This window comes from Saccostrea cucullata, unplaced genomic scaffold (genome assembly GCF_032062105.1).
Source record: "Saccostrea cucullata isolate Sc308-1 unplaced genomic scaffold, CSIRO_AGI_Scuc_v1 ctg1374, whole genome shotgun sequence".
Classification (NCBI taxonomy): Eukaryota; Metazoa; Mollusca; class Bivalvia; order Ostreida; family Ostreidae; genus Saccostrea; species Saccostrea cuccullata.
In genome coordinates, this window is record NW_026940017.1 from 36,292 (window position 1) to 62,500 (window position 26,209).

General features: G+C 33.1%; 1 protein-coding gene across 6 annotated transcripts in view; it reads left to right on the top strand.

Annotated features, from left to right (window-relative positions):
• Positions 1 to 26,209, top strand: part of LOC134254476 (zinc finger protein rotund-like) — a 63,521-nt gene that overhangs the window by 29,335 nt on the left and 7,977 nt on the right. For 5 of the 6 annotated variants that reach the window (XM_062736978.1, XM_062736981.1, XM_062736980.1 and 2 more), the window contains one exon: positions 21,105 to 21,319. In XM_062736978.1, the coding sequence (XP_062592962.1) occupies positions 21,105 to 21,319 (215 nt within the window). Of the gene's footprint in view, positions 1 to 16,853; positions 16,941 to 21,104; positions 21,320 to 26,209 lie in introns of those variants that run through there. The other variant, XM_062736984.1, reaches the window with a different exon arrangement.

Sequence of the window (26,209 nt, forward strand, 5' to 3'; positions counted from 1 at the left end):
TCTATATATACGCTCTTTGTCATGATTTATCTATAGAGCTTAATTCATACCCCCCCCCCCTTCCACCATTTAATCTGTTGATTATTTCAAAGGTAGCCACGTAGCATCGTTTTTTAAAGTGTGTGTGTGGGGGGGGGGGTCAGCCAGAGAATTTTTTTACTTACCTGAAAAGTTGACAAGGCAAAAAAAGGGGGGTGAGAAAACTTGCACAAAGTCGAAAATCCTAGAGGGGGATGGGAGGCGAACTTTTTTCAATGCCAACTACTTTCAGTACCAATTATTACACTACATTTTCCGTACATCACTATTGTAGGGGTGGGGGGTAATAAGCCTTTCACTGAACATTTACTATAGTTGAAGTAATGGAGAAAAAAGCTTCCCCCCCCCCACCCTCTGTTGCTACATGTCTGAAATGTTTAATTGTTTGTGAAAACTTTATCGTCAAATCTCACAAATTAAACAAAGATCGCCCACCACCCTTAAAAGGTTTGTAAATAATTAAGTTGCATATCACATGCGCTCTATAGAGCAATATACATTCTATGTTCATATAACGTAAATTGAATTTTCAGTACCATTAAAGCATAGATGCATACGTTATATGTCTAAGCAATTCCAATGGGAACATTAGGTGCACAATTTTATACATGTTAATATTTGTATTTCTTGCAAAGCAACAAAAATGGAAATGGATTCAATTTCAACCAGTTTCTTGACACCCAACACCCTCTTTTTTTTACCCGATGTAGAACACACACCCCCCCCCCCTGCATGCAACGCAGCGTCTATTTTCTGGAATTATATTTCCTACAAAAATGATTTTTTTTTCCCTTCAAAATGTTAAGCTTGGTATACAATTCAGGTGTATATAACCATTTTTTAAGTTGACGATACACTATCATTTCAAACAAACAGCAAAATACAGACTTGAAGAAAGTTTTGTTTCAGATTTACGTTCCGAATGATAACGTGCATTACACTTGAAACTATATATATGCAATATTAACCAATTGCTCAAAATGGAAAGATTCAATCATTAAACCACGATTCTACTTGTGAATAATATTATGTCAGTTCAATTTTCAAATCACACGGATGATATTGAGTGAAAAATGTTCTCCTTTCCATGTGCACTTCAATTTGCATTTCTGCACTCTTGTTACAGAAAAAAAATGACTGTAACCTGTGTTCAAACTCTTTGGCACTTTAAAACATCGTGTAAATATAACTAAGGCTTAATCCTGTGTAACTTTTAATGCCATTGTTCAATTATTCCACTGTTAATTAAAGGCATCTTCTAGTGCTTGAGTGTAAGGCAATTTGACCCTAGGGAACTGCACTTAATTTGTGTAAAACTAACACGTAAATGTCGTTGAATTTTTTAACCATTGGACTTATAAGAAAAGGGGGGCTACATAAATACTGTGTCTGCATTGAAGAGGTGTTCATGATGTTAAAAATACAAAGTCCTATTGAGTCAGTTTATCAATCCTTCAAGTCCTTTTGAATTTCCAAATAGTAAAGTAATAATTTTGCGGTGACATCAAAATTTGATAAATATATTAAATTAAAAAAAAAAATGACACGCATATGTGTGAAGGGTGTGATATTCAGAAAATATAACTCAAATGTAGGACAATCTTGCTAAAAAAAAGATATGTAAATGATTTAAAACTTCTTTTTGGTTTAAAATAAAAACTACACGATGATCGGCGACAGTAACGTAAATATCGATTTCTGCTATAAAATGTGATTTTCTCGTAAGACAGTCATTCAAACTACAACAAACTATTGTTGCATTTTAATCAACAACCAACAATGGTTCATATGAGTGGTAGAAAATAAAATTTATTTGAAATATTATATTACTTAAAACGCGGTACATTATTTAAAGCGAATTGAGACTATAAATTGAGAATGAGAAATTGAACTAGGCTTAACCTGTGTCTGCACAGTGTAATAACTAGGCATAACCTGTGTCTGCGCAGTGTAATAACTAGGCTTAACCTGTGTCTCCACAATGTAATAACTAGGCTAAACCTGTTTCTGCACAATGTAATGACTAGGCATAACCTGTGTCTGCACAGTGTAATAACTAGGCTAAACCTGTTTCTGCACAATGTAATGACTAGGCATAACCTGTGTCTGCACAGTGTAACATTACTGGTCTTAACCTATGTCTGCACAGTGTAATAACTAGGCTTAACCTGTTAATGCATTATGAAATCCACTTGATTTGTTACTTTGCCATTTAGAAATGTACCATGTAAATACACAGTCGGTTACTGCACTATGTAATACACTTAATATGTTACTACATCATGAAATATTCATGAATATAAAAGAAGAATATAAAAAATATAAAGTAAAAAATATGTTTAAACATAGAAAATAAATGTTGATGAATAACTCTTGGTTTTTATTTAGAAAAAAAAAAGATAACTTCCAGTAATTATATAGGAAATAAATATGATGAAATGAACAGAAAGTTGTGAGTGATGTTTTTTTTTTTTTTTTTGGTAATAGTGTGCTACTAACAGGACAAGTTTAAAATTTATTCATTGATGTAATTATGGATGCAGATGGGATTCTTTTATTGCTGCAGCACACCATTCATTTGTTGTGTTATATCTCTTTGTATGGCCAGAATTTGAGCTTCCATATGCAGATTTTAGGCAACAGGCAGCATTATCACAAATACATGTCATTATATAAAAAGGACTTGTATCAACTCTTAATGTAATTTTTTCACATTAGGGGTTAATGTGTTACTCTTGGTGAAAAAAGTAATTACATTAAATATAAAAAAAAAATCCTTTTTTTCATAGAGCAGATATGTTCATTTGAGTCAGAAAAAAATTAGTGAAAAAATAAATTCTTTCAAAATAATGAAATTTCTCTTAACTAAGATAATTAGTTAACTAACTAACTTTAGAGTAATTTTTAGGTCACCTGAGTAAACTCAGGTGACCTATTGCTATCCGTTTTCGTCCGTCGTCGTTTGTCGTGCGTCGTGTGTTAACATTTGAACATTTTCAGCTTCTTCTCTGCAACCACTCAACCAATTTCCACCAAATTTTACACAAAGCATCTATGGGTAAAGGGGAACAAAAAATGTGAATTTCATGGTCCCTGCCCCCTTGGGACCTGCGGGGTGTGGCCAAAACCACTAAAATTAGTGCAATCTTTAAAAATCTTCTTCTTTACTCCTGGACATCAAGCAGTTAAACTGTTAGCATGAATGTAATGACCATTGAGTCCTCTACCAAAATTGTGAAATTTATGGCCCCAGGGTCAGGGGTTCTGGTGTTAGGGTGGGGCTCTATTGATTATATAGAGAAAATACAGAAATTGTTTGAAAATCTTCTTCTCTGCTGCTTGGTATTCAACGAATTAACTAAGTTTATAGTTGTGATGAGCAAGAATGCTTCTTCCAAAATTGTGAATTATATGGCCCCAGGGTCAGGGGTTCCGGTGTTAGGGTGGGGCTCTATTGATTATATAGTGAAAGTACATTAATTCTTTGAAAATCTCCTTCTCTACTCCTGAGTATTAAATAAATTAACAAAAGATATAGTTATGATGAGGAAGAATGTCTCTTCCAAAATTGTGAATTTTTATGGCCCCAGGGTCAGGGGTTCTGGTGTTAGGGTGGGGCTCTATTGATCATATAGTGAAAGTACATTAATTCTTTGAAAATCTTCTTCTCTACTCCTGGGTATTAAATAAATTAACAAAGTATATAGTTATGATGAGGAAGAATGCCTCTTCCAAAATTGTGAATTTTTATGGCCCCAGGGTCAGGGGTTCTGGTGTTAGGGTGGGGCTCTATTGATTATATAGAGAAAATACATTATTTCTTTTAAAATCTTCTTCTCTGTTCCTGGTTATTAAATAAACTCAATAAGTACATAGTCATGATGAGGAAGAATGCCTTTGTGAATTTTATGGCCCCAGGGTCAGGGGTTCTATTGTTAGGGCAGGGCTCTATTGGTTATATAGAGAAAATGCAAAAATTGTTTGAAAATCCTCTTCTCTGCTCCTGGGGATTAAGCAGATGAACTACCAATATAGCTATGATGAGCAAGGGCCATTCTTCCTGAATTGTGAATTTCCTCACCCCTGGGTCAGGGGTACCATAGAGGGTGGTGGGGGCTCTATTTAAATACTGAAAATGAATTAATTGATTGAAACCTTCTACTTTGTATTAATCAAATTTTTTTGATAAGCAAGGGTGCCTTTTCCAAAATTGTGAAATGTGTGGACCAAGGGTATGGTAGTGGCACTATATTGATTATTGCTGAATATTACTGATTAGTCGAAATGCATTTTTTGTTCCCCTACTCTGTCTGTGGGTATTAAGTAACCAAACTAAACATGCTAAGTGTATAGTTATGATGTCTTTTTCAAAATTGTGAATGCCATGGTGTCTAGTTTAAAACATGAACCAATGTCAATCATTGTAAAGTTGTTGCATGATGCTCAGGTGACCTATAAGGCCCATGGGCCTCTTGTTTTTGTTCCCCGCTTGAAAAGGGGGGATATTAATTTGGGTTTGTCCGTCCGTCCGTCTTTCTGTCTGTCTGTAACGCTTTCGTTTCCACACCATATCTCGAGAACCCTTTGAGCACAGCAACTCCCTATGGACTAAAGAAGACCCCTATTGATTTTGAGGTCAAAAGGTCAAAGGTCAAGGTCATAAATAAGCAAATTCTGTCTGTTAAAACACTTTCGTTTCCACACGATATCTCTAGAACCATTTGAGCTATTGCAATGAAATTTTACATAACTCCCTGTGGCCTAATAAAGACCCCTATTGATTTTGAGGTCAAAAGGTCAAAGTTCAAGGTCGTAAATTTATACATTCTGTCTGTGTGTAACACTATCATTTCCGGGCGATATTTCAAGAAGATTTTGAGCTTATGCAATGTAATTTTATACCAAAACTCCCTAGGACGTCTCTCGTCCCTCTCAAAGTGCCCCGCCCCATTTGTTTTATTAGTATTTATAGTATTACATGTCGCTATTTTTAGCGCAGGGGCATGAGGAGAGTTATTGCGTATAAAACAGGTTCTCGGCGGACTTAATGTTCTTATTACATCTATTAGAACTGTTTTATAAAGACTAAATAAATCAAACACCATGGATTGTGTAAAATTTTGAGAATACTGAACATGAATATATACATATATGTGACTTCAGTTCTGCACATACTTGATATCGTGTTAAGCGAATCCGTGGTCTAGTGGTTATGTCACTCGCTTCACATGTGAGAGGTCCCGGGATCGAATCTTGAATGATCCTTTCTTTTTTTTCTTTTTTTTTTTTAAATACTTTTCTTTTCTTTTTTTTTTGCTAAATGATAGTTTTCAGCATGTGAAATGAAAAATTTATGAGGTAAAATCATTACAGTGTGATAAATATTCCATATAAAAAGAATCTTCTATACACATAATACAGAATAAGCAATCAAATCTTTATATGCGTATTGACATACATGTATTTTATTTGCTTCAGTATACATGTATACATTTAATAATTCTACAAATTCAGGCAGGGGGATCTGACTTTTTCCCTGATTCTCTGAATTAGCTTGTTCCTATTGTAAAGACTTAAAATACTGACATTTTTAAAGATATCATATTTTTGTTATGTCTACATATTTCAAAACAGCATTTGAAAATGAAAAATCTAGATATTACTTAAAATTGATTTTACGAAAAAAGCCTTTTCATTTTTAAGAAAGACATAAGTATTTAAGTCTATTAAATTTGGAAATAAAATTTACATATTTCTATAAACTAAATTTTTAAAAAAAATTAATAAATAGTTTGCAATTATGAGAAATAAAGCCTAAATGCTACTGAAGAAAAAGAAACTATCCCAGTAATGTGCCTGAAGGCAATGAAAATATAGCTAAAAAAAAAAGTGCTGCATCAGTCAAACTCAGTGTGAAAACAATTTCAGTTGAGCTGGGTTAATGCATGTTTTAAATATTTATATTCTACTCTTAAAGGTACAAGTTATCTATGCCATACAATAAATGTCAAAATAGATTAGCCAGTATAATTCATTATTTTGTAGATAACATATCATATTAAATTTTTCTGTCAGTAAGACATGCTTTAGGTTTAGTTTGTGAATGTTGAATGCTGAGACTTAGTTTCTCAACTACTTTGTAGGTCATAAAGATCATGGTCCATATTAAGGGTAACATTGGTGCCTGCTGAACTTAAAACAATGTACAACAAGAAACATATATTGACGCAAGCGTCAAAAATCGTCCGCAAACAAATTAATTATTCCATTGATAAAGTAATTAGAAAATGAAATTTGTGTGACCTGTTTTTAAAATTTCTTATATTTATCTATTAAAATATCCTCGTGACATGAAACACTTGCATGCGACATTGCCGATTTTCTTCATGCATAATGCATTTACAATATTATATGTATAAGCAAACGGTCCTTAGACCTCTGCGTCTCTGCAATCAGTTTGGTACTTAAATTGTAAACGAACTGCTCTGGTGGAAGTTTCATGTTTAAGTAGTTTTTACATAAAAGTACAGAATTAAAATTTAAACTAAGCTTTAGTTTTACTTTAATAAAAACGCAACAAATATGAAATATGTGGGGCTCTTCGCTCTTTCTTAAAGGATATTAACTTCCCCCAACTCCCTCTAGATCCACCACTACATTTCTTCTAATTCAGTCTCTTTGTTTTGGTGTTGAGATGTGGCGGGAAAATGCATGGCACATTGTAAAACGCGCTTTATCCTAGTCTCCTGGACCAAAATGTTGTAAGATTCTGTGCTCTTAAGAAATAAATATTTCATCAAATTTTAGAAAATTTTTCATAGAAAATGTATAAATATACACGTCATTTCAAAATAAATACAACAAATCCCGTTTAGGCAGTTTAAAAAGAGAAAGTAAAATTGTTGATTTACAACGCAGTCTTTGTTTTAGACTATGCCTACATCTAACTTCGCCGCACTTCAATCACGTCGGAGTTTGTCAATCAGGATTGGATGAAACACTTACCCCATTATTTATATGATTTTAATTTTATGATTATTGTGCTTTTTGATAACATTTAAAGATATGTTTGTTTAATATTCTATAATATGAACATTAAATGTTTTTATTTAAATTGTTCTAAATTGTTCTAACTCCGCAGAAACGCACGTCGACTTAAAACTTTCATATCAAGTAACCGACCGCCTCCTGGCGGCCGGTAATTATCAGAAGTTAATTATAACTCCACTGAGACACAGCAATTTACTTTTTATACCTGAATTAAAATCTTAGAGCCATGCAGCCCTGAGTCATAGTCTATCATGTTGTAGCTGTAAAACAATAAAAATACAGCAAATCATGTTATAACTAGGTAGTCTATCCATGTTATAAGTAGGCAGTCTATCATGATATAATTAAGTTGTCTATGATAAAATTAGGTTGTCTATGATATAATTAGGTTGTCTGTTCATGTTATAACTAGGCAGTCTATCATGATATAATTAGGTTGTCTATGATATAATTAGGTTGTTTATCATGATATAATTAGGTTGTCTATGATATAATTAGGTTGTCTGTTCATGTTATAACTAGGCAGTCTATCATGATATAATTAGGTTGTCTATGATATAATTAGGTTGTCTATGATATAATTAGGTTGTTTATCATGATATAATTATGTTGTCTATGATATAATTAGGTTGTCTATTCATGTTATAAGTAGGCAGTCTATCATGATATAACTTGCCTTAATTTGGATGTCTATCAATATATAACTAGGTAGTTTATCATGAGATAACTAGGTATTCCATCATGATATTACTAGATTGTCTATGATATTATAACTAGTTATACTGGCCAGGTTCGATTCTCAACAGTGACACGTTTTTAACTCACCTGAGCCAAAGGCTCAAATGAGCTTTTCTGATCACATTTTGTCCGTCGTCCGTCCGTCTGTAAACTTTTCACATTTTCGACTTCTTCTCAAGAACCAATGGGCCAATTTAAACCAAACTTGGTACAAAGCATCCTTGGGTAAAGGGGGGTTTAAATTGTGAAAATGAAGGGCCAAGTCCCCTTGCAAGGGGAGATAATCAAGAAAAGACCAAAATAGGGTGGGGTCATTAAAAAATCTTCTTCTCAAAAACCACTGGACCAGGAAAGCTGAAACTTATATGGAAGCATCCCTGAATAGTGTAGATATTAAATTGTTAAAGTCATGACCCCCGGGGATAGGGCGGGGCCACAATAGGGAATCCAATTTTTACATAGAAATATATAGAGCAAATCTTTAAAAATCTTCTCAAGAACCACTGGGCCAGGAAAGCTGAAACTTGTGCGGAAGCATCCTTGGATAGTGTAGATATTAAATTGTTAAAATCATGACCCCCGGGGGTAGGGCGGGGCCACAATAGGGAATCCAAGATTTACAGAGAAATATATAGAACAAATCTTTAAAAATCTTCTTCTCAAGAACCACTGAGCCAGGAAAGCTGAAACTTATGTCGAAGCATCCTGGGGTAGTGTAGATTCTAAAGTATTAAAATCATAAAAGGGTAGTGGGGTACGATAGGTATAGCAAGAGGGGAAATCTGGTAAAGAACTGCATCACCCAAGTTACTCAGGTGAGGGATGTGGCCCATGGGCCTCTTGTTTAGGTCACCTGAGTAAACTCAGGTGACCTTTTGCTATCCGTTTTTGTGCATTAACATTTGAACATTTTCAGCTTCTTCTCTGCAACCGCTCAACCAATTTCAACCAATTTTGGCACAAAGCATCTATGATGAAGGGGAACAACAATTCTGAATTTCATGGTCACTACTCCCTTGGGTCCTGAGGGGTGGGACCAAAACCACTAAAATTAATGCAATCTTTAAAAATGTTCTTCTTTACTCTTGGACATCAAGCAGTCAAACTGTTGGCATGATTGTAATCAGCATTGATACTTCTACCAAAATTATGAAATTCATGGCCTAAGGGTCAGGGGTTCTAGTGCTAGGGTGGGGCTAAATAGATTATAGAGTGAAAATGTATTATTTATTTGAAAATCTTCTCTGCTCATAAGCATTAAATAAACTAACCAAGAACAGTAAAACTCGGTTATAGCGAAGTCCTGGGGACCTGTGAAATTAATTCGCTATATTCGTAATTCGTTATATCCGTATAAAGAATTCGTATAACCACATATATCAAATTCGCAATATGCATGTTTTCCTTCAAGTGCTACTACCAAATATGTTAGGGAAGCAAACATTACAAAACATACCTTTAATAACTTATGTTTTATTATGAATTGAATTTTATGTACAAATGCAAAAAGAAAATAAAGTCAGTTCAATTTAACAAATTTTGAGATCTTTGAAAATTCGTTATAAGAGATGTTAATTTCCTTATATTTAACCTCAGCAGGACTCAAAATCAGTTTGCTATATCCTTAAATTCGTTATATCAGAGTTCGTTTTAACTGTAACATTTTATAAAGATTTGTTAAGAATTTTGGAGGGGACCCAGAAAAACTTTGCTATATCCGTGAATTCACTATATCCGTGTTCGTACTAAACGAGTTTTACTGTACATAGTTATGTTGAATAAGGCTGCCTCTTCCAAAGTTGTGAATTTGATGGCCCCATGGTCAGGGATTCTTAGGTGCTAAGGTGGAGCTATATTATAGATTATATAGTGAAAATACATTAACTCTTTGAAAATCTTCTCCTCTGCTCCTGAGTCAATAACCCGATTATTTTTTATGACACGGCGGTGATGCTTATCACTCCCGATTTCCGGATTTGGTTCGTAAATTAGGTTGCACTTTTAACTTCCAGTTAAAACCCAAGCTTAGATCTACGCGTAAACAATGCCGATGGATTAATTATCAGTGCAGGTGTAAACAATTAACTGGGTGTTGTTTTGACAATTCAATGTTTGAAGTCAATTAAAAAACTAACCAAATACATAGTTATGATGAAGAAGGGTGTCTCTTCCAAAATTTTTAATTTCAGGGCCCCTGGGTCAGGGGTTCTGGTGTTAGGGTGGGGCTCTATTGATTATATAGTGATATATACATTAATTCTTTGAAAATCTTCTCCTCTGCTCCTGGGTAGGAAACAAACTAAGTAGATACATACTGTGAAATCACTTATTTTCATGGGGTTTAATTTTCATTGTTTTCAAGGTATGTTGAAACCCACAAATTCATGCCCACCACGAAATGAAAAATTTCATATGCACAACTACTAAAATGTTCTTCTCCACGAAATCATATCCCCACGAACCAACATTTTTTCCTCAAACCACAAAGATTTGATCCCATAAAAATATGTGTTTTTACAGTAGTTGTAGTGAGTGAGAATGCCTCTTCCAAAATGGTCAATTTCAGGACCTCTTGGTCAGGGGTATTGGAGGGGGGGGGGGTACATAGCCTGAAAATAAATTAATGCTTTGGAATCTGCTCTTTGGTATTAATAAACAATTTAATATGATGAAATAAAATTAATGTTAAAATTTCCAAAATTTTGAGATATGTGACCTCAGGGTCAATGGTTCCTAAAGGATGGGCTGCACAACTGGTGGTTATAAAGTGGAAATGTATTTTCTCTTTGTTACTCTGATCTACCTCTGGGTAAGAAGTAACCAAAGTAAGCAATTATGATAAACAATGGTGCCTATCTCAAAATTGTGAATTCCATGGCTTTTCGTTTAAAACACAAACCAAATTCAATTGTTGGAAAGTTGTTACATGATACTCAGGTGACCTATAAGGCCCATGGGCCTCTTGTTTTCTTTATGTGAAAATAAACATTATTAAACGTTCTAAGTTCTTTCCTTGGCACATCATTGTAGGTGTTACATCGTATGACAATAAGTGTTGAAAAGATAGCTCAAAACGTTCTATTGGAACGGAAAATTTTAACGCTTTAATGCGCTTCATTATATGTCATACTGATATAGGAATGGATTAATTGATTGTATATTGTTTATCGTCCCACTCTAGAATTTTTCACTCATATGGAGACGTCACTGTTTGCCGATGAAGGGCGTCAAATTTAGACCTAGGTATACTTAGCACTGAGGGCCATTGAGCAGTGAGGGTTCTTCATCGTGCCAACGCCTATCATGACACGGGACCTACGTTTTTGAGGTCATATCCGAAAAACCCGTGACTTTCATTTCTAGTGCCTAGCGTTTGGCAAAGGAACTGTAGAGGCACATGAAGGAGAACAAGAACATTACTAATTCCATTTTCAATGTACCGTAATTTGCAACTCTCCATTCCTAAAAAAAATAATGGAGCACTCAAACAAGAGTGACGTCATTGATGGATTTTACTATGTAATAATTTTGAAACTAATGTAAATATAGAAACATTTGTGTGGTGGAAATTTTTGCAAATTTGCAAATTCAGAATGGAGCAAAATTGTTTGCAGGTGTGAAATGGCAAAAATAAGATGGGATAAGAATAACCCTCTATACATTATTAAAAAATTAATGGAAAATAAAATAAAAATTTCATTGTGGGGGACCATATTAGCTGTAGACAATTTTTTGCTTGTAATGGACTAGATATTGTCTGCAATTTTTATTTTTGGGAAGATGGGAATACTTTCTGCAATGATTATTGAAAAGATTGTATTATTGGTTATTGTTTAAATTGGAGATGCCATCTAAATTGAGGTACCTAGGTATTTGCAGTTGAACCCATGTTATCTGTAGGTAAATTCTTCAGTTGTAATGCTTATCATCTACATGCAAGGTAAAAGGGATATTATGCACGGCAGTTTCAAGGAAGAAATATCTAGACTGTTGTTTTTTCTTCCATTTAAGGTTAAATGGCAAGTCCACTGAAATTTTTTAAGATTTTGTAATTTATTAACAACTAAAACTTGGACATTTTCTGCAGTTATAAACTACCAGCTTGGAATTCAATGCAAAAAAGAAGAATAAGATATTTAGAAAAATGTTGTTATTTACAGATGTTTGCAAATGAGAAAAAAATCAGAGAGAGTCAGAGAGATAAGAGAGATGACTGTTGTGACATCTGAAAGTTCTGCATCCAAGATCTAGAGAGTTAGAGAAATTATAGTGTCATGAGTTCTTTTTAGATTTTGCAAGGTTGAGAAGGAAAACAATATCAATCAGAAATAACAAATAAGTTTATTAACACAAATAAAAAAAAAAAAATTATATTCAATAACACTCACTCACTCTCACATACCAGCTCACACACCAGAAATGAAATAGATATGAACTGTTAACTCGGTTTTAACCAAATCTGATACTTTGCATAACGTTTAATATTATGAGCAACAAAGTTGATTCAATTAGTATCAGATCTTAAATCAAATAATAATTCACCGAATTTTGTCTTTAAAAATTGATATTTAGAAAAAGCTCAACTTCCAAAAAAGGATAAAATATATATTCAAAACTTAAATGTGTTTCGCTATTTGCTACTGAAAGTTACTCAAAGTTCACAAAATTCACAAATTGAGGTCAGCGACACGTACGTGTCCTAGAAAATGCACCACTGCGCTTTTGCCATACAAGTACGTCTACGTCACACCAAGTTCCGTGGTCCACAAATAGTAGTTTCTTAACCGCGAGCCCCGGGTCTTAGCCTCCCGCTCCGGTTATCCTTCCACGCCCTTAACAATGTTGACATTGGATATGATGCACGTGACCCTCCATACAACACTCGTCAATAAGCCTCAAACCTCGTCAGCCGACCCTTAGTACACCCATAGATCAATTAACTCGTCTCCAAGACCTTACGCACTGAAATTAATTTATATTTACAAAAACCTAACCTAAAATACTACTGAAACCGGAAATTTATAACAGCAAACCAACTATATACATTTTTCGAACACTCTAACCGGCTAGAACTGCACAAACACGCTGCAATTATCCTCCTGGCAAGTTATATGACTACCCGTTTACATTCGGTGCTATATCTCACTGAAAATATTCGCCACTTGTATAATCATGCCGGCATGCCGGGGAAACTGCAAACATGGCACACCTCCGGCTGGTCACGCTACCGGACACCAAACGAGCTCTCACCAAACTAACAAAACTAGTCCCTTTATATACTAGTGACCAAACAGTCTCAAAAGTATGAAACACCATTAGAACAAAATTGAAATTAATATACACAGAAAATAAAACAACCTTTTCACAAATAGTTTCCCTTTATCACAGGATATGTAATATCTAAGGTAGCTTGGACTGGACTATCAAACATTTCTGTCTATCAAATATACTTTTGATTTAAATACCTAAAACAACTTCAAAACCATATAAGCCATGCATTGTCATGCTTATTTTGATACCATGTGTCTTTGAGAATATACTCTTTTAAATTAAACAGCTAAATTTTAACACTCAAGCAGAGGTGCAGATGCTAAGAAAACATGGCTTTTTGACCACTGCATTTGTGTATTATTATTATCCCCCCCCCTTTCAATGAAGGGAGGGCTTATTGCCTTGCTGCCGTCTGTTGGTCCAACATCGGTTTCCTTTCATTTTCTTTGCAGAGGTTGCACATACTTGTACTGAAATGAAAATTGGTATGCAGATTAATCGTAAGAATTTCTAGGCCAAGTACAATCAGACCATTTTGAACAGAGTTATGCCCCTTGGACTTAGAAAAATTCCAATTATTTGCAGTTTCTGTTCATTTTCTTTGCAGAGGTTGCACATATTGAAATAAAATTTGGTATGGAGATTAATTATAGCACTATCTAGGTCAAATTCTGTTTTGGGTACAATCGGTTTACTTTGGACAGAGTTGTGCCCCTTGGACTTAAAAAAAATTCCTTGCAATTTCTGTCTATTTTCTTTGCAGAGATTGCACATATTGAAATGAAATTTGGTAGAGATTTATCCAATGAATATCTAGGTCAAATTCTGTTCTGGCTACGATCAAGCTATTTTTGACACAGTTATTTCCTTGGATGTAGAAAAATTCCAATTATTTGGGGGGAGGGGGGCATAAGTGTTTTACAAACATCTTTTGTTAATCATTACATTAAAAATAATTTTTCATTGAATAATTTGATAGTTGATGTAATATCTGGAAGTTTATAGTCAGTGTATGAAATTTAAGCTGGATGCGTAAAACTACAGACTTTCTTTAACTAAACCAATATTTCACATGAGTAACATTTATATATCAAGACATTTAGGCATATAATTATAAATTTGTTTTTAAAAAAGGGGGAAAGAAAGCCGGAAATGCAGTGAACTAAATTCTTGGAAAATCTTGTCCTTGATAATCAGTCATGTTGCATAATGTTTTTTGCAGTGCATTTATAGATCTTTTTTGCATTTGCATGAGAATGCATATTCATGTTACTGTCTATTGAATACAATTCTCATGAACTATTGAAGGCAAGCGATCTGAACCTCAGCGCGATAATGGACTTCCACTCGTCTGAATAGATAGGAATATTTTTTCCTTAGTGGAATTTGCCGTTTTCTTTTCTTTTTGGCTTTTCCCTCTTGTACAACAAGTTTGCCATTCCTCTTGTACAAAAATACTTCTGAATCAGTTAACTTTTCCTTCGCTCAAATTTTGTTCTTTTATTAAAAAAAAAAAAAAGAATTGAAATTTATTTGGAGATGATTTATGCTAGATACAGGACAGAATTCAAATTAGTCTTCAAATCTAGGATGGATTCATAACCTGGATTTAAGTCCAGAAAATGCTTCTTAACACAAAAAATATTATTACGATTTGTTTTATATTAAGATTTCTTTAAAATACATTTAAAGGCCCCAATAGCTGCTTTTTCTTTATATTCGTTGATCTGGCTATCTGAAGTTTTTTCTGCAGATTGATTTGTACCCTTTTAATTGATCCTTTTAGGTATATGTCGAGTGGTCAGTTCTCTTCCCAGGTGTCTATTTAAATGTAACAAATTGATTGGTCAGCACCACAGAAAGTTTAAATGCCTCGTCTGATTTAAAATCTAGAAAGTGTTACACATATATATACCTGTCTTTCCGACTAATCTTCAACTGCTACATCATTACGCTGATGTTTTATGAAAATATAATGTGTTTCATTTTCACCACTACTAGTCAAACCTGAATTGCTAAATGGGATGTAATAAATGAGATACAATCTTTAACATATCCTCATTTTTCATTAGGTAAATAGATTTCAAGTATTTAGTGAAGGCAAGGTATTATGCACAGGTACAGCTTGATCTTGTGACATAGTGAAAGAAATTGGAAAGTTTTTACTTTACATTTTTGTGGAGAAGACCAAGGTTTTATTCAACTTCAGAATTTTTTTTTTTTGATTGATGTCATTCTGTTTCTCGACTGATCTCCATGAGTCAAATAGTATGTTCTTCTTCATGTTAAGTTTGTATGTGTTTGAGCACCATAATTCTTCAACCCCCTCGGATGATTTATGTGACAATGTCAATCAAGCATCATAACTTACATTTATAATTAGAAATGTGCACAAATGACACAAGAGGAAAAGGGAGGTGCTCCTTTTTACCTGTGTGTATGATGTATTATTTTTTAAAGCCTTCATTACCGCAAATGTTTTATGCTAGAAGGGTCTTGAATACAATAATGTACTGCCCTGTCTGGATCTTAATCCCCCATTCTCCAATCTTCAATGTTAATTATCTGTCAGATGCAACTTCAGTTATTAAATTCAAAATTGAATCATCATTCAAGAGACTATATTACAATATGTTCCTTCGAACAAAATCCAGTCTCTCTCATTTGAATACGCAGCTACGCCATTTCGCAATTGATCACAAAGCATGACCATTTTTAAATACAAGCTGCATTTAACTGCACACATAATCAAAATAAGTAAAAGAAAAAAAATCATCTATCCATATCACTCTACCTGTAGCTTTTAATGTCCCATTATGCAAGATGTATGTAAGTTAAGAACCCTACATCAGGTGAAATACTGTTAGTAAATTTACATGCAATAGACAACTAATTGTGGCCTGCTTTAAATGCGCATGTGCGAGACAATTAAATCGACTGTGCAAATCTTTACGAGGTTGCATAAAAACCATGCATCACCCTTCTGTGTTGTGGGAAAAGTTAGGGACAGCCTCCTCGGTACTTATGTTTTTAAAAGGTAAGCACCCTTTTCATTCAATTACATATATTATAGTACGTCAGGATTTTGTCGAAAGTTTGTGTTTAATTTATAGGAGAGAAATTCCTTGACAACCGTCCCCCTTCTTCGAAACGTTCTACGAAATCAGGAATTGTGTTATTTTTAGGTTCGCAATGCATTTGGGGAAGACGCAGATGATTTTTGGGGGTATGTTGAACTTCTTTGTTTTTAGTTTTGATGACGATGACATTGATCGGTGCGGCCTTGGCCTTCCCTCGTACCATGGATGTAAGCCAATAATTTCCAAAAATAAATAAATTTATGAAGCATGTTTAGGATATGTAAATGTTTATTCATCTTTTTTGATTAATTTTCCTTGAAGCAGTAAAAAGAACATTGATTGATAATTAGCATATTGTGTAAATGCAAGTCACGACTCATTTGCACAGGACTCGATGAAATGAAGTGGTCTGGAAAAGAAGGTGCATACCAATGCACACAGACCGTGACATAATGTGCATCACAAATGTGCTCATACCTTGCAATGTTTTTCACTTTACACACATTTACATTGTTGTTAGTTTGACTGTGTGGTAGGTTATTCTTGGAGAAGAGACAATACAATTGGGCAGGGAAGGTTATGGTTCTTGAGTTTTAAGCCCTATATTGGTAACACAAGACATAAGAAAAATAAAAAATGGCAGTAGGTACGCATGCGTCGTGGCGTATATCAACTGCGATTAAGTAAGTGGTTGGAACATGCAGCGCAGACCCTGGATGAACAATTTCGGGACTGTTCCACCTTTTTTTTACTATATAAATGGTGAGTTTGCAGGCAGCACGTTAATTAAAAGGTGTTACGGAAGACCTAGTCTGATTTTTATGCAGAAAGTCTGCACTTGATGCATGTATTTGTGGTTGTTATGTAATATTGGATAAGAAGAAAATATGAACACGATAATGTCGGCCTCGCATCGTTACCCAGCATTTGTATATAAATAATGGAGTTGGTAACTCTTAAGTGACCGCCTCTCACTTATTGTCGACGTAATCGTTTTATTTCATTTTCAATTTTCAATTTTGAATATTTCTAGGAGGAAAATTGTGAAAGATCTTTTTTCTTAGCGTCAAATTAGAAATTCACCACGAGCCTCGCTTCGGAACTGTGAAATATTTATATGGTCATTCTTTCTTGTATAAAGATTTGAATTGCGGCGGAATGCATGCCTAAATGTCTGCTAAGTTGCAATGTATTATTATGTATAATAAGTGTTAACCCTTTAATTAGAGATGTTTCCTGTAAAAATTGTTAATTTTTTTGGACAGAACATCCTGAAAAAGGGAAACGTAAAAGACTTTTCTTAGCGAACATGCAGACATGCCACACATGCGCACTGGATAATTCCTTGGTATCTAATGCATGACTTTGTCGGATAAAAAAAGAATCTGGGTAACCTACAACAAAAATTGTTTTCGCAACCTTCAATTCATTCGTCTTACGATTTTTTCAGTCATATCTCGATTGCAGATCTTTTTTCGAAAATAAATATTTACGAAAATAAAATAAATATTCATAGTCGAAAACTGCTAAATTTTACTTCATCTTTATAAAAATTTTGGCTTACAGAATTCATTTTTTTTTTCTTAAAATGTGAATGTTGCTTTTGACAAAATTGCTATATATCTGGTGTGAAAATATTTTCAAAATCGGTAATGTCAATTCGGTTTCCTCAAAAATACCTTTTTCTCTTAATGTGTCTGTATCCATTTTGGCATCCTAACAGTAAAATTCTTCTTGAGTACTTAAATTTAGCATAGAATTGTCTGCCAAGAATATCTTTATTTTAGTGAGTATTATAAGACAGTTTTAAGTTTCATAACACGATAAAAAATGTTCAGGGTTTCACTTTGTTAGAAATTAGTTTCTAGGTGGAAGGGGTTTTCATGACCTTTCCATGTTTTGACATATAAGAAAAAAAAATCAAAATTAATTTATAGACATTATTTAGTGTTTGCTTAAGAATATTTATATATATATATATATATATCAGTAAATTTGTTCAGTGGATTCTATATAATTCTAGAAATTTATCTGGCAGCTGTGTCATTAAGTATTAATTATTGAAAATAATATTCATTCTTATTGACCACATGTAGTCTTAGGCAAAAGTTCAGACTATCACCTTTAATTGGCACACATTGCCATGCTGTATTAGTTCCAAACGGGTTTTAAAGAAATTCTTTATCATTTTGTAAGGAGTTGAGTCTACTGGAATATGGAAACAATGTACCTCTCTTAAACAGGATTTTTTGGGTTAGGTAGGCGGGGAGGGAAGCGATATTTCTCTTACCACACAATGTGAGATTTTAAATTTGAATTTCTTTCATTGTCTTGCATATATTAAAATGTAGTTTTGCCATTCCATATACTGCATTTAAAATATATCAAAAAGTTTACATTTTTCACATTTATATACTTAGAGAATATCCAAGATTTTTATTTAAAAAAAAAAAACTTAATGATTAATTTTGTTCCAGTTTTTTGAACTAGGAAAGAATGCCTAATTATTAGAAAACCTAATTTGTCTTTGAATTATTGTCTGTCTTCTGCCTAAAGGAACTCTTTCTGACCTACTTCAGGTGAACTCTTAGTAATATATTAAACACCTGTTTATAAAAGATTTGAATAATATTACTAATATTTACAAAAAAAAAACTCACACATCTTCATAAGATTCTATCATATATCATAACTTAAACTGTCTGGGTTATCTTTAGTAAAGAAAAACGTAAAACAGATAAATTAATGAGAACATATAAGGAAGAATTTTATTTGATTTTACAATCTTTTAGATTTATATGTATAATGTAATTTTACATTTATTTATATGATGTTCCTTTTTAAGCCACATCTGTCCCTTCATTGTCTGTGCCTATTTTTAATTTTGGATGCTGACTTTTTTCCTTTTACAACAGCTGCTTTTGTATCTATAATTTTGTCTTCTCAGTTTCCTGTTTCTTCCTGTTTCATTCTGAAAAATATATTTGAGCATTAGACAAAAATATTTCTCTCTCTCTTTCTCTCTCTCTCTCTCTCTCTCTCTCTCTCTCTCTTGCACACTGTCCAAAAGTTTTACAGAAAGAATATAGGTTGATAACAAACTCTGACAGATGAAAAAATATATGTTTCACATGAAATCAATAACTACTTTATATTAATAATGGATGTATTTAATGTAATAAATTTTAGAAGGATTTTTTTTTCTTTACTAATTCTTAATTTTTACATGAAATAGCAAACAATATTATATTGTATAGATTCTGTCTTCTTCATTTAATGATAGTAAGTTCTAAAAGTGTATGATGGAATTTTTTTCCCTAAAGGTATTTTCAAAAATCATGAACGAAAAAAAACTTTGGGTATTATACATCTAAGAAATATTGAGTTTCCAGTTTTCATCAAGCCAGCTTGTTTCCCATGCAATCTGTTTTAGGAATTAGAAAAATTCATTTTGTCAAAAGTAAACTATATTAATTATTTGGAGGTAAAAAGCTAATCTGCATTTTTGTGCAATATGGGATGACAATATTAGAATTTTGCTAAATTGTCTTCATCTAGTGGTTAGCATATTCATCTAGAACATGGATAATATATTTTACCTTGAGACCTACTGCAATTACATCATTTCAAAATTCTTTGCTTCAGGTCCTTTTTATATTGAATCCACAGAATAACAGTATCTATTAAGGATTAAAGATGCTCACATGAATTGTCAAAATTATGTGTATAGATATAAAAATTAATTTGGAATTAATTTTTCTGTATAACTTTTTCTGTAAATGTGAGGTAAAATTTGTTTATAATAATAAATAACCTATTTGTGCAATATGTACGGTTTCTAATTCTGCCTTCACCATGCAGGGGCATCAATAGAAATTATAAATTAATTTAGGTAGCATAGACGAATTATTTTCCAAACTGAAATTAAGACAATTCATGAAATCCTAGTAATTTTACTGCACATTGAACATGAAATGATTCCAGGGAATTATGACCCCTTTGAAAAAAAATATGTATACATTATTTAAAGATGTAGATTTATTTTTATGAATTTCACTAAAAGTAAGAACAGAAAATTTATGAAATTCATCATCTAACTAAGGCAAAATGTTTATGGAAAGGACTCCAAAATAAGCTGGTAGAAACCTGATTTCAATGATTTTCAATATCCCATGAGAATTTTCCCCCTCCTAAATGGGGTAGGAACGTAAGAATTCATCCTCCATAATAGGGTCGTAACTGTCTTTTACCATGAACAGTGCTCTGAGAATACTTTCTATTATTGCTCGGAGAAAATTGATGGAATTTGTAGAGAATTACAGATCCTCAGTTTGCTGATGAAGTTCCCATTAATATGTTCATTAAGTTTTGATGACAACATGCCTCTAATTACTTCTTTTAAGTCATCAAAGAAACTTTTAATTTAAATAAATTGATACAGAAAACTTGAAGTATATGGCGCTGTTCGACTTCTTTTTTCATTCTTTTTTTCTTTTTTTTTTTACGATTTCTATGCTTTCTCTTACAGCTAAGAGTTACTCTGTAACAGAGTTTGTGGGAGAAATTAAAATCTTCTAATTGCAGTTCTTTGAATTAAAGAGAATGAAAATCAATACTTCCTTGAATTAATGTCAGCTGACATTTCTTTCAAGCTCGGAAAGATCACATTTCTCCCAGATCTGTTTCTACTCCATCTGTACATATCGACTTAATACAGTTGGAAAGTCCCTACTCTCTAATCCTTAAAATGAGTATTATCTATACCTTCACCTCCCTATAGCTCCCATCTCAAATATTACAGAATCATTTGGTGTTGTATAAAGTTGAGAAGTCTGTTTTAATCAGACTTTAAAGAATCAAAACATGGTACAAATGTATTTAAATTAAAGACTTGTCGATAATAATTTTCTAAACTGTGTATTTTAGGAGGACTAAATGCCGAGCATCCTGTGAATAGCCACAATGACCATGCATCAGGCCTTCGTCATATTAGTACGGGAAGTTCTGGCAGTTACCGTAGCAGCACAGGAAGTGTGAGTGGACCATCGACACCAACGAACAATACGCCACTGGTGATCCCCCACCCGGTCAAACCAACCAACAAAGCGGGGAAGTCGTACCACTGTAAAACGTGTGATCAGGTAAATAGCTCCTGACAAGGGAGACAAAAGAGGGATGACAAAGGGAGAGAAACCTGCAAAATCAAAAAGGGAGATAATAAAAATGTAGTCTTAAATCATAGTCATACTAGTGGTGGAAGGGAAAATAACTTACTCCCATACTCACGGTTTGTTTTCATTGACACTGCATTCTGTGGGAACTTTAAGATACTAGGTGTAAAAACTTAATACTCCTGTGTGAGTTTCTTAGGTGACTGGATGACCAATTGAAAAGAGAATACTTATGGTGTGTTGAAGCAATTAATTTGTTAAAACAGCTCCGCCGTTACCATTAATGTGAGGATGAGCTCTGTTTTTAATACTGTGCTTGTTACGTAATGGACCGATAGGGTTATTGGATTTCATCTTTAGAGAGGAAGGTTTTTTTACTTCTGGAGAGGCAGTGGGAGAATTTACTACAGCTCATCTGAAATTTAAATAATTCCAATACTTTTATGGCACAGCTCTCTAAAACACTCCTATTTCATGAAATTTTAAATTACACTAAAGAAGGATGCTAAGAATATCTAAAGTAGAAAGTTGATGCTTAGTACATGCATAAAGTGGGATGAATACAAGATTTTTGACATTTAAGGATGTTAAAAAAAGAATGAGTCTATAAATTATCCCCTGATTTCCCTGGTTACTGTTATATACATTGACTGATGTCTGAAACAGTGCAACTGCATAACTCTAATGTTCAATTAATCAAGAACAAAAAAAGGAAAATTAGATTTACATTTTGCAGATTTTGCATATTTGGAAATGTGTGGTGGGAAAAAAATTGAGTGTAATCTTCAGTTTATTACCATCAGTATTTTTCTCAATCAAAAATAGAATTCATGGTAAAGTCTTTTTATGCAAATATTTTGGTTTGGAGGGAAAGTATGGTAAAAGATCCTTTATTTGCAAAATGTCTTAAGAGTGTTCAGATGGAGGGTCACTTGATACATGGGTATTGCATACTTGTTTATTTCTGTAGATTAATATTCAATCATCTAAATTAGAAAGCTTTAGATATACTTGATTTTAAAAAAGGTATAGATCTACTGTTTTAAGTTTAAGTATGGTAAAGAGCTTAAAAGCAAAGACACCATGTTTAATAAGATATTTTTAATAGCACAAATCTATAATATTTTGTATGTTACCAGTCAACATTTTATAGTTAGAAGAATGAAGAATTTTCATATTTGATCAGGAAAAAAAAAATTACATAGCCACTTGGTGAAGAAGACACTCTCTCTAATACTAGCATATATTTTCCCAAATTCTACCATGTTTTGGGAACTGTGGTATGCAGATAATTGTTACATAATAGTGTGAATGCACTACATTGTTTTAAAGAAAATAGATAAATTAAAAAAAAAAAAATAGAAATAAAAAAAATTCTTGATAATAAAATATAATAAAATCATAGAAATTCTGCCGTCTTTTAGACAAAAAAATATGAAGAACATTTATTTTTATTTTTAAATTGATCATGTAGACTTAATTAAAAAAAATTAAGTGTAAATCATAACATAGCAAATGTACACAAAGTTCTCTATTTTCAAGGTTTTGAGTAAAGTCCATATTATGTAACTAATTTATCGCATTTTTTTTAAATTTGTTTCTGAAATCGTTATTTATTGGGTTTTTTTTTCTTTGAAAAAATTAATTTCAATTGTCTTTAGCATCATCTTTTTAATGCACAATTTAAAAAAAGATGATTGTAAGGTATTTTTTGGATTTCGTGAATTTATGCTTCATGTCTGATTAAAAGGTATATGGGACATACATATATACATACCAGTATAGTTCCCAGCTTGAGAAATTTCACTCTTATTTGACCTATAATGCTTGGCACTCGGCTCCATTGAGCAGTGAGGGATCTTTTTTGTGTCAGCACCTACTGCGACACAGTCCCTTTAGTTTATATGGTCTCATCTGAAGGACTGGCCTGGGGGCCATAAAACTTAGACGAGCTCACTTTTGATCTCAGTCTTATTTTATCTATTGGAAAAGTGAGACTGAGATCAAAAGTGAGCTCATCTAGTTTTATGGCCCCCAGGCCTGGTCTCTACGCCCCACAGTGGGATTTGAACCCTTGATGAAAGGATCAACTCCTTACTCTGTGACTCTGGAGAAGATGCTTTTACCACTGTGCCTTGTGATTGACTAATATAGAAGAGAGAATATGTGGTATACTAAACTAAAAGAAGTACTATGTACAAAATCTTTTAGCATAGTCTTCAACAAAAAAAGCACCAATAGAAAGAATTTTTAAATGCTATTTATAGAATTAAAATTAGTCTTTCAGGTAATACTGTAAAACGAGAAAATTTGGTGCATACGTATTTTAGCGCAAACGCAAGTGGGAATGCATTGACGCACATAAATTTTAGCACTAGCACTTCTCATTAAAATAGATAAATGTGATATTTTGTTGTTTTTTTTTATCTACACCTGTAATTGACTTTTTGGTTTGTCAAGCACAGAAATTCAATAGCACTCTGGTATGTAAGTAAACATTCGTCAACTTTACCGTGGTGTTGCAATCACATTGACATGGCACAGTGTTAAAATTTATTTTAATTTTATTTAAAAAAAAAAAAAAGAAATGGAGTATTTATGCATTTTATTAATATTAAAACAATGCATGCATCGAACGAAAGTTACCTGGATAAACAGTCATCATAATCAGGCATTGTCTGCAAGCTCAATCGCCACGCTTGATTACATTGTTTACCTCTAGGCAATAGATGATTGACATGCCGAGAAGCCAAACTTTGCAGGTGTTAATGATAAGTAACGGGTACCAACTACCATGGTAATAATAGTTTAATTAAATTATAATTTAGCAGAACTTTCTCGATAGATCCTACCATATGTACAGTGTTAGTGTGTATATAAAATCCAACGACCTTTCGGCATTATGTAATTGCGCATTCCGATTTACATTTACTTATGTGAAAGCTTTGAACACACACAAAATATAATATTTAGAAATCCATTAGCGCACAATAAATTTTAGCATTCAGGGGCTCTTGCGCCAAAGGTGCTAAAATTAGTAGTGCGCCAAATATTCTCGTTTTACAGTATGTCCTTTTGAAAATCACATTGAATTGAATTTCTACCAAAGTTTTCATGACAAGGGAATGAAATAAGATCAAACAATATAGACTGATATTAAGAATCCCCAGGGCATTTATGTAAATCTTTATTGTTCTTCCTGTAGAGAAAAAAATACAATAAAAAGGAACCTGATATGTTTGAGATTGATGATGAAGTTTGTGTCATTATAGAGCTTATCCTGAAGCTTCAATCAGGTGAAAGGCGCTCACTTTGTATTTATATAGATAGACCTCTCGGCACTTAGAACTTCATAAAATTTAATGATATAATTCCTACAAATTATTGAGAAATAAAGGAAGACTGACATTCTGATATGTCCTTTTACAAGATGTTAAGTTATATAGCTTTAAAATAGATTGGATCAAGTGACTTATCTTTTATAGTAAGTCTTAATTATTAGATCATTGTCAGGATTATTTTCTTCTAAGGTAGGAATAAGAGAGAGATTTAGTGTATGGCGTTTGATGACTTAGCTAAAGATTTCTCAGAAGGTTAGATAGTTTGATTGTGGCTTAGCTTGTAAAACTGATAATCTGCAAAGAGTGCTGGAGTTCTGTACCATCTGTCCATTGGTGATTTATTAAAAAAAAAATAGTGGTGTAGGCAATGATACTATCCATTTCATCTGATGGTCATTATTAATTGTTCTTCAGTCTATTACATTCCCAATTACAATAATTTTCATTCAAGTGACAGAAAAAAACCAAAAAAAAATTATATGTCAATTAGCTTCTGTGTGATATAGATCTTTGATCAATTCTGAAAAAACGTGCTTTTTTCAGTAATGAAACAGTTGAGTGTCTAAAAGATAGGTATTTGATCATATATAAATATATGTAAACTTATTAGGCTCATGTGAATATTATTGGTTTCATAAATAGCCATAAAGTATGGACATGCATTAAAAAGTCCTAAATACATGGTAGAAAAGGTATTATGAAGAGCCCTTTCTACAACAGCATCACTATATTAAGCTTCCTATCTCTCAGAAAAGTTGTGTGTACACTTAGTTCTTAATGTCATCCAAAAACTGATTGCTTCCTTTATCTGTCACAGGCTGATATTCTTTTCTATCATTAAGACAAAGAATGTTTTCATAATATAGATTTGAACTGAAGCCATGCAACAGTAAAGCTGAGTTTTTCCAGGAAGGTCACCAGAGAATGCTGCAGTTAAATGCATGTTGGATAATAAAGTGGAAGCATGTTCTAGACATAGGTCTATTTGATACTGAAAAAAATGTCCTCTCTGTCCCACGGGAGTCTGGGACTGATATCTGCCAAGGTAACCGTGATGCTGAGTCAGGAAAAAAAAGTAGGCAAGCTTTCACTTTATTGCACCTTTAGTACATGTGTTCCAAGCTATCTGTTACATAAAGGTAGTCTATATATACACCTTATATAAATATATCTTTCTTCATAAATCCAGTGTCATGATGAACCGATTAACTTATAAGCCTTAATACCGCTACAACTGGAGACATATTAGAAGTGTTTGATTTGACGGAATTCCCATGTTATCTGTAAATCTGAAATGACGATCTGTTTGATTTAGATTTTGAACTGTATTGGCAATACATTGAAAGAGATGAATTTAGACTTGTGAAAATGTTGGCTATTGTGACATAATGTCATGAGGTCATCAAATCTCCCATCCGCAATCTTAGTGTTGATTATAACTACACAATACTTTTGTTATTGACGATTTTGCGTGTAAAAATTTCGGAGGTGAAAATTTCCGATATAAACCATAACCTCC